Source organism: Perca flavescens, chromosome 16 (genome assembly GCF_004354835.1).
Source record: "Perca flavescens isolate YP-PL-M2 chromosome 16, PFLA_1.0, whole genome shotgun sequence".
NCBI lineage: Eukaryota > Metazoa > Chordata > Actinopteri > Perciformes > Percidae > Perca > Perca flavescens.
This window is the reverse complement of record NC_041346.1, coordinates 21,665,917-21,687,629: the sequence shown is the minus strand read 5'-3', so window position 1 is coordinate 21,687,629 and position 21,713 is coordinate 21,665,917. Positions and strand designations below refer to the sequence as shown.

At 40.4% G+C, this 21,713-nt stretch overlaps 1 protein-coding gene across 3 annotated transcripts in view; it reads right to left on the bottom strand.

Annotated features, from left to right (window-relative positions):
* arhgap24 (Rho GTPase activating protein 24) overlaps positions 1-21,713 on the bottom strand; it is a 73,102-nt gene that overhangs the window by 21,961 nt on the left and 29,428 nt on the right. For 2 of the 3 annotated variants that reach the window (XM_028601572.1, XM_028601573.1), the window contains exon 1: positions 2,384-2,872. Coding sequence is in view for 2 of the 3 variants with exons in the window: in XM_028601573.1 (XP_028457374.1) it covers positions 2,384-2,405 (22 nt within the window). In the remaining variant the exon portion in view is untranslated. Of the gene's footprint in view, positions 1-2,383; positions 2,873-20,127; positions 20,216-21,713 lie in introns of those variants that run through there. The other variant, XM_028601571.1, reaches the window with a different exon arrangement.

The following is a 21,713-nucleotide window of genomic DNA, read 5'->3' as shown; positions in this document are numbered from 1 at the left end:
CTGTCTGTGCCAGTGCCACATACTTTTAACACATATCTGTGTGACATATGCACCACAAAACCTCACGTTGACTCGCCGCCCATTTATCTCGACAGCCAACGGACAGCATCCATCAGCTTTGGCAAAGATAAGCATGTTTTTGTTTTGACCATCGCAGCAGTCCTGTCTGCGTTGCCGCTCCACATCCTCGTTGTTTTCTCTGACAAAGCTGGCCAAAGCACTGCTGGCCTGAGAGGGCTGCAGTGCAGTGGGGGAGTGCAGGCAAGCTGGGTCAAAGAAAAAAATTGGTGGTGATCTAAGTGGAGAGACAGAGAAATGCTGACGACGAGATTGGCTCTTTGTGTGTTTGAGTGTGCGTTGCTGAACTGTTGTTAATGTTGTTCGGTCAAGTCTCTCGATTCAGACCTGTGCTATTGCAGTCAAAAATCTTAAACTGAGTGTCACTGAATGTCAAACCGAGTTTGACATTCAATATTGTTATGCCCAATCATTTAGTTGTATTGTCTAGTCACTTATTATTTGCTAAAGAGAGAGATGTGTTGAATTCAACCAACCAAGTATTTTATACATTTAGTTTTTTGAGTTCAACATCTCAAACATAAACACCTCTCTTCGCTTTCCTCCTCACTTCCATCAACAATTCTTGAAAACTTCTGCTCCAATATTTTACATATAGAGTATTTCTTCTTTCTCCCATCTGTTGCTACACATTTTTGCTTGAGAACGTCTATACCGGGATGGATTTACAGGCAGGCTGGGAGCCATGATTTCACAAGTCTGTTCTGTTATCTGCCTCAAGCAGCCAAGCAAAGTGAAATGTGACCCAGCTATGAGAATGCTTTTTTTGCTTAGCATGATTTTCTTCCCTCTGGCAAGATTTTTTTAAAGCTACATATCTAGTACAGCCACACCTGGGTGGCATTTAAACAACATACAATATATGGTTTAAAAGCTTATGTTAATATACAAGTTATTCCAAGGGCTCACATGGTTAAATCCTATACACATCATTTCAGTGTTGTTAGAATAGTATAGCCTTCCTTTAGTTAAAGTTGAAATATGTCATGATCAGTAGGGTGCAGGGCAGTAAAACATGTGGTTTGTTGGCATCTTTCATTTAAGCAAATAGTTTGCAATAACATCCAATTGGTTAATTACATTTTCAACACAAACCAACAATGAGGTGAAATAATTTTACAAGTGCAACATAATATGCTTGATCATCTTTGCTACTTTATACCTTGGTAGTAAGATACAGATGCTTTAGTATTTATTATATTAATATTAATATAGTGGAAAGGGAAACTGCAGATGTTACACATCACAGTCTGTGTATAGGTCTTGGGGAGTACTACTGTATATGAAAAGAAAAAAGTGAAAAGTTGTATATAGCCTTTTGTGGCTCTAGCGGAATGCCATTTCAGTCAGAATCAGTTGGGATTGAAGGCTACAAGTTTCAAAATGAAAGAAATCTGGGGGGTGTGGGGTTAGAAAGAAGTGAGCTCACCAGACTTCTGTAGCCCGCTCCTTATCTTAGCTCGTGGCTAACCACTTGAAGCAACATTAGCTGCTGTTAGCACAACACACACGAGTTCTGACTGAATTGTTGCAAGAGTTGCATTGTGGGTAATGTAGGCACTAAGTTTTGACAAGGAATATAAATGTGTGGAATAAATAAGGTACAATATCTCTGGTTCTGCTGCATCAATTTTGATACTTAAAAAAACTAAAACTATCCATTGTGCGTTGGACAGTGTTATTGTTATATAAAAATATATCTCCTTTATGAAAAGAAAATGAAACTGCAGTGTGTAGAAAGTGTAATGTATTGAAAATATAAATGAATGACATGTTCAGCATGAAGGAGTTTGATGGTCATTCCCATCCTGTTATTACAGTGCCACAGAGCAAAGCCCCTCTATAAAAAGATTTTTACTGCATATAAAATTAAGCATTGTGCGAGTAATAATAACTCAATTATTCACAGAGCAAGTTCGCCGATGTTTATATGGTGGACAAATAAAAAGGAACCTGCAGCAATGTCACCACAATGGCAGGGAAATTAGGAATGCATGCATCATAAACTGCTCATCTGAAATCACAGCTGCAATAAACATAAGCTATGAATTCTATCTTGTAAAATACCCATCTGCTGACATGATGAACAGACAGCACATGGAAAACACACTTCCTCAGTGAGAACAGAGAGTAAGTAAGAGTAAGTTTGAGACAAGTAAAGCTACCTGAGAAATCCTTCAACCCCTTCCTTCAGTCGTAACTTTAAACAGTACCCAGTCTAATAATATCACTGCCATCGTAATGACACGCTCCAAACCAGACACAAACATGTTAGTATTCATTACAGTAATGTATAGAGACAGACCTGGGTTGGAGTTAAGATCCATGGGGCGCAGAGGAAGACGGGCCCCCTTCTCAGCTGGAGCTTGAGGGAGCAAAAGCCACGCTGTCGCTGCTGACTGCCGGCCACCTGGTGCCACCTCTTCATCTGCTCTTGTTCGGTGCCACAGATAGATTTATCTACTTCTGTTTCTGCTAAAACAAACTCCACTACACTCACTATCCTTCCCACTCTCCCCCTCCACCTTCCTTTGCCTCTCGCTTCCCTCCACCTCATATAATTCTTAAGCCTAAAACTTCATTTTATTAAGTCAAAGGCAGGTCAATGTGACACACCAATCAGCAGCACTTAGGCAAGGGTCAGGCTAAGGCTAGTCTGTCTGCCTCTCGGAAGCCTTTCCTCTGCATATACTTCTGTCAAAGGAGCTGAAAGAGCAGAGGAAGCATATTTCGAAGTCACACACGAAAGAAGTGTAGGAGAGAGCGGCCGAGTGAAACCGAGTGAGACAGCGAGCCGAAGGCAAGATGGTCTCTGAAGGAAGTGAGAGGGGTGGGGTGGGGTGGGAGCTGGTGGTGGTGGAGGGGGAGGGGTGCGTTGTAAATCAAGCAGCCCTCCCCAAAGTGGGGACCTGTAAATCTGGTGAATGAAGAGTGGGCACTCGGCCAAATGAGTCATCCGCAGTGCTCTATAAATACTGCCGCGCAGGGTCGACGAGGCTGCTGCTACTGGTGGCCAAGAAGCACCGAGACACTGGGGTTTCTCCCTCTTGGAGGAGAGTCTTTAATAGCCTCCTTATCATTTATCAATCCAGACATAAAGGCGAACCCCGCATCGTTGGCTTCCATCAAATGGCAGAGGGCACCGTTTTCAATCTGAGCTTGGAGGAGGATAAGATTGAAGAACAACACTACCTGTTGGATTGAACTCAGAGGGGGGAAAAATGAGAAGTGGGCAGACATCTAAATATTTATCCAGACAGAAATCAGTTTACATACCATTGGTCTGAACATTCAAGTCAAGTGTCCCCAGCAGACAAACATACTGTAGTAACCCAGCAGAAACTTCACAGGAGGCCAAAAAGTGCCCTCGGTGAAACCTGGCCAACCTGATACTGTACATGTGGGAGCAGGAGTTAGAGTGGGAGGCTAATGGAGGACATTGCTATGTGACATGTCAAATACCGATCCCCTCAATAAGGCTGTTATGTAAGCATCTGGGCTTCCTGTCCTGTCCCTCTCTTTGGCCAGAGACGTGGCCTGTTTGCAGGCCTCAGTGCATTTCCTGCAGAGGATCTCACTCATGCACACTCTCACACACAGGAATAATAACGCACAAGAAAGAAAGGAAGAAGGCCTGCGATTCTCTTACAGGAGCATAGATGAGAATGAGGCGGATGTTTCAAACAACATCCACCACATACAAAAGGTATGCAGCTTATTGTTTGGACATGCTCAATTCCCCGGTCTCCTGCTTTTTGTCACGTATTGAAGCAGCAGTTCAGCTCATCACACGAGAGTCTGGGTCTGGTTGACATGCGAAGAATGTATGCATGGGTCAAATAAATGTGTGTAAAATGTGTCTTTTGTTCAGCTGCGTTACATTCTCAATATCTTATTTGTTGTCCTTCACAGCTCTGATACAAAGCCATTTACCACCACAAGCTGCTCGTTTATCATCTTTTCATTATCTGACAGCTTTGTGAATACTTTGTAGCCTGATACACAATATACAAAGTGTCGCAAGCGACTTTGGGATGTCCACTCATCCTACACGTTGTCCTCTTGTGTTGTTACTGCAGCTGCCTTTTCCCATTTAGTGGTTGTTCAATCATGGCTTTATGAAAAATGGGCTTCATCCTTCACTGTGCAGTTTGAGCCATTATGTGAGCACCCACGAGCTTTGGTCCCATCACTAAAATACATAAACTGCACATTGTGTTGTTACTGAGACACATTAGAGGACTGTAAACGCTGATCAGACTGCTGTTGAAAATACTGACAACATATAAAACCATCACTCATATTCATGTGCTGTTAGAAAGTTGTATCCTCCCACTTACAAAAGAAAGTGTTTTATGTGCACATATGTGCATGTGCAGACACGAGGGAAAACATATATGGTGCATCTTTCCTTAAAGCAATATTTCGACATTTTGGGAAATTATTTGCTTTCTTGCTAAGAGATGAGAAGGTTGATACTACTGTCATATTTTTCTATTAAATATGAATCTACAGCCAGGAGCTGGTTACCTTAGCTTAGCATAAAGACACAGAAAGTTAATCTCTTGATTTTAGCCTCACTCCTTAGCATAACCCTAAAAAACTGCTTTCTTTGGGGGCAGTTTGTCTTCCAACAGCTGGATGTAACAGTCCATCTCTTTTCTTAACAACTATTGCGTCAAACTTAGAGATGTTAGCCATCACACTCAGCATTTGACAACCATAAAAGGACAACATTTTCTACAAACTTCAGCTTTCACTGAACTAAACACTCTCCAGACCGTCTTTCGTAATGAGCAGTCTGTAAAAATCCCACAAAGAAGGGAGAAATCCTTGTCAGAGAGTCCAATGCCCCCTTTAACAAACCTGATCATTATAAAGATCTCCACTCTGAGTCTACAATGACTGAGTAGCTTGCTGCTGCAGCTCTGGCAGCCCAAACTCCGACAGCACCTCCTCTAATGTTACCTTGGAAAACCTGGTCAGTGACCTTTTCCTAATCCACAAAGCAAACTCCAAACCTTTCAACATTCTGTGAGAGGGTAAAACGATGATTCCTCTGCTTTGAAAAAGTAGTGTGCATTTTTACTTTTAAATCCATTTGACAGTCAGACAGACTTTCCTTTCCAGCACCTTGTCACAAGCTTTCAGCGGAAAGGAGTTTGAGTTGTCTGTGTTTGAGGACACAATCCCCAAAATGTTCTGCTTCCAGCTTCTGCCAGTACAATGGAGCTGCTCCGAAATTCTATGTGACACTGAAGAGTCTTTTCAATCACAGCACTCCTACGTTATCCAGATAGAATTCATCCATGCCCACGGCCTTGACATCAATGTGTTTTCTAACTATCTCAGCAACCTCTGCCAAGGAAATGTTCTCAGACTCCAATATGGTTCTCCTTTTTCTACCTTTTTATTTCCCAAACTACTTTTTACATCTTCAAACTATTTCCCCAGTTGATTTCCAGCATTTCCCTTCCTCTACAAAGACACACTGAGCAATGTCCGGCCTTTGCCTTCTGGGACACCAAATGGTGAATCCAGAACTCGTAAGAAGTGTAAAAATCATCCAATTTTGCCCCCATTATCTGCTCCTCCCAAGCTTCTGCTTTAGCAGCTAGGCAGCAGCTTACCAGCCTACAAATAACTTTCAGAGGAAGGAGTACCAACTGGGTTCAGAGGTCCTATTTTAGACTGAACAAACACACTGGTCTTCACTGGCATCAACCAGCAGCACTTTTAGCTTCCACTTCCAAATAGCTAACTCCAATTAGCCGCTTCCATGGCAGCAGAGGTATTTGGACAGGAAGGATGGTGAGAGACATTTTAGTTGGCATCCAGCCCTGTCTTTGTCTTTGTTTTCAAATTAAATAATTTAGTTTCAATGATACAGGTGAAGTGTTGATTAGTTTACAAGCTGTTTCCCATCATAGTTTAGCGTGTTAGCATGCTCTAATAAACACAAGACGTTTGGCTGCAGAGTTCAGTATGACACACACACACACACACACACACACACACACACACACACACACACACACACACACACACACACACACACAGTATTTTGTTCTCTCTCTCTCTCTTTCCGTTTCTCTTGATAGCCTTGTTTAAGTTTTGCAGATATTTAGTCATAAACCAAAGAACTGGACTCATTTTAGATTTTGACCTGATGTGGTGATAGATGAAAAGTTAACACAAATTATCTTGAGAAGTACGTACCAAATTCCATTGCAGTCCATAATTGTTGAGATATTTCACTCAAAACCATAAATGGCAACCTTATGGTTGAGCTAGAGGAAAATCCAGGTCATCTCCAAAGTCATTGAAATGTATTGTCTAGAGACCATAAATGTGTATACAAAATGTTGTGCCAATCCATGTTATAGCTATAGAGATATTTCACTGGATAACAGAAACATTTGAACTGCTTGTGGTGCTTTATGTAAAAATCAGCATAGTCATCAGAATTCATTTTCCGGGGGCTATGAGTATGGCTAATAAATTTCATGAAATCCATCCAATAGTTGGTATGATATTTCCCTAAATTAATGTTTTAAAAAAAAATCACCCAATCAGTATGATTCATCATCTGGGGACCATCAAAGTGGTGGACTAACCAACAGAATGACATAGCTGTTCATAGAGCCATACCAATAACATGGCTAAAAAAAACAATGTAATAATGTCAACACAATGCACACTGAACTGTCACAATCTCAATCACAAACATCTTCCCCTGAGATCCGCCCTGCCCTGGAAAAAAGGTTAATGAAGCCAGTCGGTGGCTCACTGTTTTCTACGCTGAATGTTGCATCAGAGGAAGAAAACTTGTGGGTTTAAAATATTAAGGAACGTAAAACTGTCTGACATCATGACCTAATTCAATATGAAAAACGTCTTTTTTTGACTATTTTCTCATTTTATGCTGCCAGGACGTTGATAGCAGCCATACGAGTCTGTCTGATGGTCCTCTGCCTCTTTGTAAACGCTGGTCTGCTTGGGATCATAAATTCAGCTATCAAGAGAACAACAAGGGATGTGAGTCTCAGAGGCCCCATAGCAGAAATGTCAACAGCAGCAGATTGCCAGGCCACAACTCCTCCAGGAGGCCATATGCCGCTGGGCCACAGACAGCACGCTAGAAAAACATGTGATGTGCATAAACATGTCTACACACACACACACACACACACACACACACACACACACACACACACACACACACACACATATACACACAAACATACACTGAGATGAGAGAGAGAAAAGAGAAGTTCAGTTTCTGACCTTTTTGAAAATGTCATATCACAAAGCAAATTCTTGTGAGAGAAAGGACACACACGCGCGCTCTGAACAGAGCGCGCGTGTGTGTGTGTGGGGCGTACAATTTAAGATAGTCAACGCTATTATGTGCAAAACACAATCTTGTCACTCATGCTTTTACGGGCTTCTTCATTTTTAACACAATATCCATACATTTCACTGCTTACCGTCTTAATGCATGCCTTGACAATGCTTTATTCCTCTTGGATTTATGATGCATTAGAAGCTGTGTGGGCACTATACATCCAACTGCTAATTAAATCAATATATCAAAACCTCTGAAACAGAAAGCTGCTTCTTGTTTATATCCTGTGTGTCAGATTAATTTGATCAAACTTGTGTATGGATTAATATATATTCTAGCTATGCAGTGAAGTGGGTGTAAGAGGTGGAGAAGTAATTATATTTCCTGGAACTTTTTCATTTAATATAGCTGGGAAGGGTTTTCTCCCTGTGATCCTTGGAGTTTGATGACTAACCCTGTTGTAAAATAGTGTATTTTATTAAAATTATGATCATTTTTATATGTTTTTCTCTTTGTTTTTTCTTTGCAGATTCTTACTTTTATCATCTTTCTTTTCCCTTTGACACTTGATGCGTATCTTGTACATTGTACTGCCACACCTTTTTCTTTGAAATCTGCTCTATGTGAACTATTTCTTTGACGGTGTTTGATTCTTTTTAATTGTATGTACCTGATCTGTCTTCACTGGGGCTGTGCTGTAATCTTTATTCTTCTGCTTGATCTTTTTGATTCTATTTTTTCTTATTTCATTTTCTATTTTATTTTACTCTTTTAAAATGTATGTTTAACCCATTTTCTTGTCTCTTTTATATATTGTCTTAATTACTTTTATGTCTTATGTAAAGCACTTTGACTTGTCGTAGAAATGTGCTATGCAAAGAAATCTGCCTTTCCTTGATTATATCAACATGTTTAAAAGAGCATGGACTGTCACACACCTGCACATTAAGGAAGGTGTGAACTAAAAACCAAAACTCTATACTATAAATAATAGGAAGATTTTAAAGTTCCTGGTTTTGTGCGCAAACTAGTTGCTTCTCTCTGGAGCATGCCTTGTAATAGAACCGTAAATTAAGCTGTGAGCTTGTTGTGGACTTAAAATAGTCCAAGGTCTTTCAGGCACTCCATAAACACCATGGTAATGTGTGCATTGTAGAGCTACTGTACAGATGAGGCTGACATGAGAGGATAAAACTTGATTATAAAACTCATATAATACTAATATTCTGTCAACTCTCTGAAATAAACACGAGCTGCACCAGTGGTCATTGAACCTGATTAAATAAAAGAGTGCACACATACAGTATATACACCAATGCTAGCACCAGAAGTTATCCATGAAAAAAAACAATACATACATATATCCTGACACTGAAATGTCAGCAGCACACTACAGATTCATATACTTTCTAAAGTACTCCACTGGGGCCATATACACTGGTGCCTAGAGCTAAATATTCTTAACCATCTACAAAGAAGTGGAATAATTGTTTGGGGTATTAAAGCCCCCCCTGCTGGCTTGGGCCTTTTTTATTTATTTATTCATTTCACCAATCCATCTTCCCATCATCAACTTTAGGTGCTTATATTCCACATGCCAGATGAACAGTAGGCCTACAGTGGTCTGTGGTCTTATAAGTGCATGTCTTTCTTCACCCTCCAATAGTAATCATGCAGTCATTACTTTTTAATTAGAAGTCTGTATATAGGTTTAGGTAAGATTAGCATTTTATCCTGATAAAGCACATTCCTAGACTGATCATCCAATGACAGTTTGTTTTCAATTTTAATGATAATGATAATTAATGTTTATTTTTTTCGAACAACATAAAATAATAAACCAAAAAATAAAATACAAGACAGAGATTTTCACTTAATAACCAGAATAATAACGATAAGTAGGGTCTCTATGCTAGAGGTCTTCAAATGAATACCTACTTAGGGTTCCATTAGGCCATGGTAATACCCATAGGTAATACCAGAGTGAAGATCAGACAGCTGCAATCACGATAGAAGAATGTGTGCATGTGTGTGTGTGTGTGTGTGTGTGTGTGTGTGTGTGTGTGTGTGTGTGTGTGTGTGTGTGTGTGTGTGTGTGTGTGTGTGTGTGTGTGTGTGTGGGGCCAAGGTGGTACCAAATGACCTGCGCGAGCCTATACATCCATGGCGCACGCGAGTGGCAGGTGAAAGGTCAGAGAGCACAGGTCAGGTGAAGACTAAAGAAAAAAATCTTTGTTTGTTAGCCTACAGATCCTTGCTAAAATAACACACATAATCATTTAACCATAATTTAATTTTAATATTTTTCAACGAAAATTTGAAAAATTATACAAAAATGATCATTCACTCCAACATCGTGAATCATATCGCAATATCAGTCAAAAATAATCACAATTAGATATTTTCCTCATATCATGCAGCCCTACTTGTTAATAGCAATCAGTTCTAAAATCGGTGCCAATCGGGTCTCTGTCTCCCGGGTACAATCGGGTTCGAGTCTGACATTTCTTGGTTCTATGCGGATCCGGGTCCCAGCTTTCGAATAATAGACGGGTCCGGTTTGGTTCCGGGAAGTAGCCTACTTTTTTGGGTCTTTTTGGGTTTGGACACGCATTTTTGAACACGTCAAAACCTCTATACATTAGCATCTTCTGTGCATGTCCGAGTCTGATTTACTCACACTCTGCCATGCCTGCCGACTCATATTTACATTGTGATTATCATAACTCAATTACACAAGTCACATAATTAATAACACATTCACCTCAGTGACATATGACACTCATAAGTCTTTGCAGAGGTCACCAAGGTGGCTCTATATGGCTATCCATCAGGCATGCATGTCATGATAATGATGGAGCGATATTCAAGGACGCACTGACTCAAAAAACTAATTTACATATAAAACTCATTAAATGTTATCACTGATGAGATTTGTCCTGATGGCAAAGTAATAGTAAAACCAGGATGTAAAGAACTGCAATAAAACAAAGGTACGAAGAAAAAGTGAACTCAAGGTCCACTAAGTAGCTTTTTCCAGAGCTCTCAATTGCGTCTGGCAGTCTTCATCAGTGGATAGAGTTTACTCAGTTATTGCTCAGTAACTGTTAATTACTGTATTACTAATTAGTCAATAAAACAATTTTCCCACTCAAATACCAACAGTGTAGGCTATAATCCAAGCAATTAAAGCATTTGTAAATGTATGAATTCAATCATATTTTAGTGAATGTTAGTAACTTAAGTAAATTTGGCACTATAGTCATTACTGTACATGTATGTAGATATTAATTCTCAGCACAAAGACTAAAATTTTGCAGAATTCATGAAGACTTATACGTTAGTGCATTGCTTCCATTTGTGACAATATATGTATATGTTTATGTACATATAAATGCAGAGGGTACATTCCTTCTTAAAAGCTGTACATATATCTACTTGGCAAATAAAGGATATATATGAAAATGCACTCCATTTTATTCAATGCAAAAAAGATTAATTTATAGACAGGACTGGATTAGGGGACTATCCGCAGTACTGCAGTGACACAGAAAACCACATGAAGGCACTATTGCCTCTATTTAGACAGGGGCTCCGAGCTTTTTCTTCATCCCAACTTAATCACAACACTGTGTCAACTCAAATTGAGGAAATGCCTAGATATATCTTTACTTTGTACAATAAGCTGAAGCCAAAACATGTGCCCTTAGATACTAAAGAGGAAACTCTTCAGGTATGTATTATAGACTCAGGCTTTGCCCTGTTAACAGTCATTATGCTTGAGGCTGTCCACCTGCTCATGGCAGCATGATGCCAAGGTCCTCCCATGTATGAAGGGATGGTGGCCTCTGGGGTGAGCGGGGAAATATTCCCATAATTCAGCAGCGGTGACTTGCTGTGGCCTGACCAGCCACTCCAACCAGGCTATCAAGAGAAACCGAAAGAGAGAGAGAACAAAATACTGTGTGTGTGTGTGTGTGTGTGTGTCTGTGTGTGTGTGTATCTGTGTGTGTGTGTGTGTGTGTGTGTGTGTGTGTGTGTGTGAGTGTGTCATACTGAACTCTGCAGCCAAACGTCTTGTGTTTATTAGAGCTTAGGGATAGAGGAGTGCACTGTTTCTCCATCAAAATCACAGCGGGGAGTGTTTCCTGTGTTTATTCTTGTTTTATATGACTGGGATGGTGAATCACAGTTGGATCACCACGGAGAGTGACATTTCGCTACAGGTATTCATGCAGCTTTGACAGGTAAATAAATGAAGAGTCTGTGCCATTTTGACTAACTTCATCATAGCTAAAGGCAGGCTCTGCTTGCTCATTGTATTGCAGTCTCATAACCCAGATCCAGTTATATCACACAGCTGTATTCAGATCATACCTGACATTCTTTGGAGGATTCACCAACATCAGATAATACTGCACGCTGATCCTGAGCAGCAGGATGTTCTGATGTATTCTAGATGTATGGACTAAGAGAATTTTTTTTTTATTCTGTCAGTGTATGAGAGATACTCTTAAAAAGCTACCTTTTTCTGTGATCCCTTTAGGAAGTTTCAGAATTTTGAAAAGTTTGCAGGTGCATCCAAATGTGGCTACACAGAAAAATGTCTTCTATCATAATGTGCATGGCATGAAAATGTTCTGCGTAGATAATCTGCAAAATAAACATTTAATGCCATGAACAAACATTTGTACTCGTGCATTTTGGTTGTTAATCCCTCTTCGCTTTAGCACAGGCCCATGTGTGCTTGCACATGTTGTAACCTGTCAGTGTGATGGAAGACTGCACTGGTGCTTAGTCTTGGTGTGGGCGAGCAAAACAAAAGCCCCACTGTGTCTGTACCTGTGTGCCTCTGTCACACAGTTAATAATAAACACATGATTCTGGTCTAAATATTGTTAGCCAAGTGGTGAATCTGCTTCATAAGCCCCCTCTCTTCCGCATTCATCATCCAGATGTGGATGTGTGCAGTGAAAGAGACCATGACAAGAGAGAGGAAAAGAAAAAGCATCAGAGTGCGCACAACACAGGTGAATAAAGGTTGCAGAGATTTTTCGGAACATTTTCATGGCACAGAGTAGGGTGACCGATACTGGTTTTTCAAGGCCGATAACGATTTTAGTAGTTAAAGGTCCCATGACATGGTGCTCTTTGGATGTTTTTATATAGACCTTAGTGGTCCCCTAATACTGTATCTGAAGTATCTTTCCCAAAATTCAGCCTTGGTGCAAAATTACTGCCACTAGAGCCAGTCCCACAATGAGCTTTCCTTAAGATGTGTGTCTATAGCTATTGAGGAGGAGAGAAGGGGCCAAGGTGGAGGGTGGGGGTGTGGCATTGACCAATTGCCACTTTGCTCGTTTGAAAACCTCTCTCTCATGGGTGGGCCAAATTCTCTGGGCGGGCAAAGCAGAGAAAGGGGAGGTAACCTCGCTCCTCATGACCTCATAAGGAGCAAGATTCCAGATCGGCAAATCTGAGCTTTCATTTTCTCAAAGGCAGAGCAGGATACCGAGGGTTCGGTTTACACCTATCGCCATTATAGCCACTGGGGAACCATAGGCAGGCTGGGGGAATGCATATTAATGTTAAAAAACCTCATAAAGTGAAATTTTCATGCCATTGGACCTTTAATGAAAGCAATGGCCGACATTTGGAACCGATATGCATTTACAGTGAAAATAAAAAATATCTTTAAGTCAAAATTAAGATTTTGGAACGTTACAAACTCCAACACAAAACTTTGTTTAAATGCTTTAAGCAATTATTTAATAAATTAGAAACTTTCAACATAATACATGGTAAAAGATAGTCAGAAAGTGTTGTGGGCGGGACATGAGGTCAGACTCAATGGTGAGTGAAACCGAAGCAGAGGGACAGACACAGAGCTATAGCAGAGCCACTTTTTAATTAAGTAACTTTATTGGGTATCAGGCAAATAAAACGCCGATACAGATAATCTGCAAACTGCCAAAACAACACACTGATAATTGGCTAGGGTCAGTAATCGGTCTATCACTAGCACAGAGTAACTAAGTAAAACTCTCCAGAAAATCTAAAAATACAGAGTTGTGTCTTAATCTGAGAGCAGAGTCGGCACAGATGTCATGATGCTGCTATTCAAGCCCCTGGCCGTCACCCGATACCCAGCTCGTGTTCAGAGCTCACCAGCACCCTTGCAAGACAACGGACATCTCTGTACAACTCTGACTTGCACCCCATTTCCCTTACTCCAACCCCCCCATCACATCCTGTCTGTCTGTCTGTCAGAGACTGTCCATGTGTTGTATTCAAACTGCACGGCCCCATTTAGACCAGTGGAATATATGTGTTGTGTTTTCCTTTCATTTGCTCTCTCTGCTTTACTAAGACCTCTTTATTTGCAGTCTCATAACAAGCGATGTTCTTTTTCTTCATAGGGCTTTCAGAATGGCGAAAACAGTTTAGTAGTACTAGTGGTATTTTAGAGTTGAGTTACAGATGTTGAGTCCTTGTTTTGGTTTAACAACCCAGAGACCCTTGTAGTGAACATTCGGATATTGTCACATTTAAATCTACATGTTTGCGTGAGTGATTATACAGCATCGGAGACCATAACAAGCTTGGCATTTGATAGTTTGAAGAAAAAGTTTACTACTGACAGTGTGTTCTGAAACTGCACAACTTGGTACTTGGACTAATTTGACATTTTAGGAAATTTGCTTATTTGTTTTCTTAGTTAGAGAGTAAATGAGAAAATCAATACCACTCATATATATATATATATATATATATATATATATATATATATATATATATATATATATATATATATATATATATATATATATATATTTCAATATGAAGCTACAGCCAGCATCTGGTTATCTTAGTTTAGCATAAAAAACAGGTTTAATAAACAGACATAAAACCAAAACTTGTTGTTTTTACACTTCACTTTTTGTACAGAGCAAATAAGGAGATATAATGTGTTAAATAATGAGCTTTAGAGGTGCTGTATTTTGTTACCTTTGGACAGAGCCAGTCTTGCTGTTTCCAGTCTACTGTCTGTGGCCTTTATTTAGCACTGCACTATGGGTATACAATGTAAAAGGATCCGAGTGTTCCACCTCTTACTAGTTCCTATTTTTAACAAAAAGTATAAATCCTCTGTGTATATTATATAAGAGCATTTTATTCAAAAAACAAAGAAGAAAAACAACACATGCCAACTAGTTAAGGACAAAAAGAAGAAAATGTTACATTCAGTAAAGTAAGCCTCATCAGTCATTTATGACCTTGGTTAAAAAAAAAAAAGACTAGATCTAAAGATCTAAAGGTTAAGTCATTAATTATTTTGGGCATCCTACAGGTAACCGCCCCTGAATTTTTGAACTTGAACACACCACAAACGTTTTAGGATACACGCTAGTGGGAAAACATCTGTCCGTATTCATTCCCTAATGGTAATATAATATATATTATCGTACATTTCATATTCCTAATCTATTAGGGACAAAAAGACAGTAACTGTAACTGATCTGTATTAATCTTTTAGTATTAGTCAATAACTGTTTGTACTTAAATCACTTTCCCCCACGTTAACTGAAGTGAAGCTATTGTGAACATTACATGGTTATGGTTATGGATAATAGCAAAAACTGAAAATGCATCATATGGGGCTATATCAATATGTTAACTTTTTTTTACAGCCACTGTATAAAATACTAGTACAGTCATTATCTCTGTGGCCTCAAAACCATGCAGTACTGAAACAAAACATGAGCTGCTTAGGTTTGAACTGCTCCTGACAGATATTTGACCACATTCACCATTACTAGTGCTACAAAAGAAACACCAAACTCTTTCATAAAACCTCCATATCCAACATAGATGCCCTAGATACTTGGAACATATGACAACCTTTTAAGGTGAGTTAAGTGGAACACGGCAGCTGGAAACAGCAACATGGAAACTGTACAAATTATGTTATGCCTGCAAAAGCAGGCAGAGAAAACTGAGTCACTGGATTTTAAATTTACTCCTCCCTCTTTCAGTTGTTTTTTTACAGAAGCTTATACAGTCTGGTCCAGTGGGGGAAAAAAGATTAAAACTGTTTGTAGTGGCGAAGACTTTTTTTGCTAGTTTACCAGCGGAAAAAAGGGTCCCATACGCCTGGCGCACAGATCAAAAGGGTTGTACTTAGTGTCATCTTAATTAATCATAGGTGTGTTTTGGGTGTAACATGCAATTAACCAATCAAAGTGTCATCTCCCATTCCCTTTAAAAGCCAGGCGCGTATGTACCTTGGCACATTGCTAAGCAGGAAGGAGAGATTTTCAGGAGAAGAAACAGATCTGCTTGTGCGTGAAGTGATAGGGCCCTAAGTCTCATAAGTCAGGAGAAATTGAAAAGCTGTCAATACACCACATATTTTCTCCAGAGGAAAAAAAACACATCAATTCACACAACCAATTTCTGTTCACATGCTTCACGTGTTAAAACGGAAAGAGGAAAATGAAAATGAGACCTAAAGGGAGAACATTGAGTCAGTGAAGCATGGGAAGATTGAATTCTTTAGTGTACTGTAATCAAAGTCGTACTACAAAATCAATTGGAATAAGACTGATGGCAACTTGGTTCATATCAGTGATCATATTCAGCAGTGTATTTCACCATCTTCATCCTTCGAAAAGTTGGTTAAAATATATAATCACAACACTGATGCGATCTGATCTGATTGGATGTCCCCGATAACCTGACTCCGCCAGATGGATTGCTTCGCATTTGCTCGGCATATCCAACTGGGTACTTTCCGTTGGAGAATTTTTGGGAAGGGGCGGAAATACTTGTTAGCTGATTGGATGAACCATCTGTTTATCACCTATGTTGGTGATAGACGGGCCAAATCAACCAATCAGATCCACGAAGCGTATGAAAATACAACCACAAGCCCGCCCCTGCTGCTGCAGGCAAAGCATAGCTCGTTAGCTCAGCATGCAAGCAACATGTCGGTAAAGGAGATTTGCCGTTTGTGTAACGAGAATTTAGGAATAAAAGACACCATTTCAGGTTCCCGGACCATATTCCAAAAGAAGGATCCAAGAGAAAAAAAGCATTAGCGAGCGGCTAACAGAATTAGGGCTACCGCTGTCTGATAATACTGGTTAGCTGATTGGATAAACCATCTGTCTATCACCACCTAACCCACCTCAAAACCAACGCTGGTTGGCCCGGTCATTTGGCTAACGGCTCCAAATTTTCTCTGCCTCAAGATGCCAGACTGATCTGCGAGTGGAAAACTGGAGCTCACGAGATCAGGACGGTCTCACGAGGCTATGTCCCCGATCCTCTGCAACGTTAAACTCTATGTTCTGGTCATGCATTTCAGCAGTAATGTTAGGCTTGGAATTATGTGCCACACACAGTTTCAATTATAGCTGTCAGCTCTGTAGCTACAATGGATAAACATATCATACTAAAAACATATTTATTTGTATGTAGGTATTTTTCAGTTGGACATTGCAAACTTTTTTGCAACTTTCACTGTCTCCCGCAACTTCATTGCAACAAACATACAAAAGACATTGCAACTTTTATCGCAATTTTTTACAAAAGCTCCAGCGAAATCAGGCATTTTGGGCCGCAACAATCTCAAAATCCTGGAGGGACTGCTTGTATGTGTAAATGTACTTGGCAAATAAAAATAATATTTATATAACCTGATCTGAAAGGTGATCAAACAGCATAAAAATACCATCAAATCCCCTCATATCTAATGCTTTTAGACACTGAATGCTGCTTTATATAGAGGCAACTACCACTACATGAATTGCTGTCAGTTAAACGGCGTCAATTTTTTTATCGTGAGATTAACGTTCTTTTTGGCATAGCAAACTTTGTAGTTTTTTTCACATGCTGTTGCAACAACTAGTAACGTTAGAAAAACTACAACACCACACCGGATCTAGCTAGACCGGAAACAAAACAACAGGCACACCGCACACACTTGTTTGGGTTTGCGAGCTGGCCAAAGAGTAGTAGGCTAATGTTACGTTTTGAGTGGATGGCGAGTGCTAGACCCCGAAATGGATGCCAATAAGATTCTGAATGGAAAGTTTACTTTTGAAAAGTTGCCAACTGGTTCCACTGACAAGACCAAAGTGATCTGTGTGTTTTGTTGTCGTAAACTGAGCTATGATCGCAGCACGTCCAGTCTGAAATACCACTTGATGGCCAAGCTCACAGCTGATGCCAATTCTCCGCCCCATCGCCAAAGCCAGGCGACAAAAGCACAAAGCAAGCCGGTCCACTTTTCCATGTTGATAAGAACATTAAAATGAGAAAAAATAATGGAACAAAAAGAAATCAAGGGACATTTAGAATAGATAAAAATGTGCAATTAATTGTGATTAATTGCGAGTTAACTATGACTTAATGTGATTAATCACGATTAAATATTTTAATCGTTTGACAGCACAAGTGCTGATACATCAAAATTTCTACCATGGCATATGCACACAAACATATGGACATCAAACTGTTGAATTGTTTCTCTATCTAACACAACCACCACTTCCAACCATGAGAACTATTAATCACAAGTTGACTTTTTTAATGTGAACATGGAGTGGCTGCATGAAATTATCTCTGCAGGAAACTGTTAATCCTCATCTGTTGTGGTAACTATTAAAAAAAACAGCAAATTCATTTGCATCCAAAAACAAAAGCACCATTAAGATCACATCTGGACTTTTCATTTGCTGGCCAAGTTACTTATTTAATTTTGGCTCAGTCTCAGCCTTTAATTAACCTTTTACTGACAAAAGTTATCTGCACCATTATCTGCCGGGTCACACTGTTTTCCAGTTTGTGTGTGTCCAATGGGAGCCACAAATCGTGTGAGAAAATGTCTTGATACTTATATGTTGGTTTCCTCTGAGAGAACTACAGTGGATACACACCAGGGGAAAGATAAAGAGACATAAAATGCTAGTAGTTGTTGCACACCCGGTGTCTTCTGCAATCTTTTTACTGTAGATGGATCAACTGGTGCGGCTGCTGCACTCCGCTTCTGTATCTTTTACCAGCTGTCTCTATTTCCCCAGTGTGCATGTGTGTTTTAAATATCTATTCCATAGTCTCACATTCCTGGCACCACTCTGCCTGGGAAAATACCCCACTATTCCTTTGTGTTGTACTCGGCCATGTTTCCATACAGTCTCCTGGCGACTGCGCGTGTGTTCGTCTTTGAGTTTATGTGTGGGAGTGTGTGTGGTCAGTGGTTTAAGTCAGCTTACTAAACTAAACTAAATAGTTTAACATTTTGGGAGGCCCACTTATTGGCTTTTTTGCCGAGAGTTAGATGAGATGATTGATACCGCTCTCAGAGAGTTGTATCAATATTCTAATCTAACTCTCGGTAACAAAGTAAATGAGTATTTGTCTCACAAAAACAATTCCTTTAAAGAAAAACAGTAGAATATATATATATATATATATAAGTGTACTGTAACTGTAATGTATAGGGCAGTGTCAAACTGGAACATATTGCCTTTACATTTAACACAAATGACATGATAGTGGGGATGTGAATGTGGATTAATGTTGTGTTTACCACTATTGTATTGATAATTTGGTATTCATATGGTATATCATATATAAGTATGAATGTAATGTTGATTTTCTTGTTTTGTTTTATCTTTTGTGTGGACCCCAGGAAGAATAGTTGTTATACTGCAACTAATGTGGATCCTAAATAAATAAGTCCATTTTATAACTCTATAACTTCATATGTATATATGCAATCCAGGCAAACAGCAGGCAAATAAAATGGTTAACATCAAAAGCAGCATGTATAAAATCAGACGACTTTCACAGAGTTTAAGACCTCACCCACATTTAGATTGCTGCAGAAAAAAGGGATTAAAAAAACATATGTTTTTCAGCCTCTCCGGGAACCATCACATTATCGTGGTGGAGAGGTTTGTGTGTCCCTATGAACCTGAGGGCTGTGTTGTCTGGAGCTGTGTGCTCCTGGTAGGGTCTCCCAAGGCAAAGTGGTCTCAGGTGAGGGGCCAGACGAAGAATGGTTCAAAAACCCTATGAGCCAACGTAGAAGAGGTGAAGTTACCCTGCCCGGAGGAAGCCTGGGGCCCCCGCCTGGAGCCAGGCCCAGATGGCGGGCTCGTCAGCGAGCGACTGGTGGCCGGGTTTGCCACGGAGCCCGGTCGGGCACAGCCCAAAGAAGCAACGTGGCAACTCCCTCTCTATCCCATGGGCCCACCACCTGTGGGAGGAACCGCTGGGGTTGGGTGCGCTGCTACACGGGTGGCAGTGAAGGTCAGGGGCCTCGATGGACCAGACCCGGGCAGCAGACGCTGGCTCTGGAGACGTGCCTGGGCGCCTCCCTAGGGAGGTGTTCCAGGCACATCCAGCTAGGAGGAGGCCTCGGGGAAGACCCAGGACTAGGTGGAGGGATTATATCTCCAACCTGGCCTGGGAACGCCTCGGGATCCCCCAGTCGGAGCTGGTTAATGTTGCTCGGGAAAGGGAAGTTTGGGGTCCCCTGCTGGAGCTGCTCCCCCCGCGACCCAATACCGGATAAGCGGACGAAGATGGATGGATGGATGTTTTTTTTCCTTGTCATGCTCCAGTCAACATTGCTATCATCATTTTGTCCTCAGTAAAGATAGAAACTGATTAAATTGCTCTCATCTTACCTGGAATGACCTCGAAGAGAAATTTCCCCCCTTCATCGCCGCTGGTTGGATGCTCTGTAACTTTGTTTCCAGGTAAGAAAATAGCTCCCTGTGGGGATCAAAGAAAGGGCTGATAAGATGCAATAATATCCCAAAGACTATTTGAATTAAGATGCTTAAAACTTAATTCTGACTCACTGACTGGCTTTTGGTTTGTAAATCTGGGTAAGTAAGGAATATTTATGTTGAATAGATAAATCCATATACTTTTTCATTGGCTGTTTGGAACAGATACAGTGTGTTCTCTAACAACAATTTTTTATTATATCCGTGCAGTTAGTTTTTTTGGTAGCACACCAATTTTCACACATTATCACAGAAGAAATATGTTTAAAACACTAACATGTTAATCAAAGGATTTTGCATTGTCATATACATCAGCATCTCTGCCGGCCGAGAAGGTGGTGCATATGTTCCCAGGGATGGATCTGGATGATGAAGCTGAGCCGTTAAAAAATGTGGCAAAGTGGCAGCATCATAGAGGATTACCATCTCTCTGCCTCAGCTCTGTCCACATTGATACATCATTTGTGTGACACTGAAGGCCAGATATTCTCTGCTTTAAATAGCAGGAGCATCAGCTTCATCAGCTTTTTCCATAGTCAACCTCTCAATAACTTTACTGTTGAGACTTCCTGCCCATTTAAAAGGCTGTGGGGCAGATCTATGTATCTAGCCTTCACAAGTTTATATCGACAAGGTTTCATTTGCAGGATTGTTCCGCCCGGGTGTCCCTCATTTTCGGCCAGATGTCCCTCACCTTCCGCTTTCTTTGTGTTGGCGTTCTAAACTCTGTTCGATTTATGAGGACTATGGTTAACTGCTCCTCAGATCTCTGCAGGGTAAATCCAGAATCTGTCGAATCTGAGTTTTTGTTGCACGACTAAAACAACTTTTGACTGTACACACGTTCCACCAAAACAAGTTTGTTTCTGAGGCTATTTTGCAGAGGCACCGTTATTACATCCGCCCAAGACGATTCTGATTGGTTTAAAGAAATGCCAATGAACCAGAGCACATTTTTCTTTATTCCGGAATGCTGTGTGGACTAGCACTGTGGAGATAGGTCTGGCAATGCGAGAATAAGTCTGCGTGACTACAAAAAAGGATTACAGCACAGCCTGCTGCAGGTTGACCCTTTATGCATTCAAACAGTGACTTTTTACTTGTTTAACAACTTGGACATCAGTGTCACAATGCAGCATCTGACAGTCATTAGGGTGGCCTCTATCTGAGTTAATGTTAACGCAGACAAGATGTACACTGGTGACAGGCAGCATCAATATTTCGGAACCACACACATTAACAGGATCTGAGGGGACTGAGTTTCCTTCCTGCTGAGAGAGAGAGCTCTTTAATGAGCCATAACTGTGACAACCAGGAAGTGGAAACCCTACCTGAGGCCCCAGATGAAGGGGGTTGTAAAGATGGGACAGACATGCTCCGAATTAGAGGAATGAGGGAGAGAGAGCTTGTTTGATGTGGTTTTCAGCAAGAGAATCTGCTCAGCTTCAGTATCTTGGGATTAAAAGCTTCTTTAAGAGTTT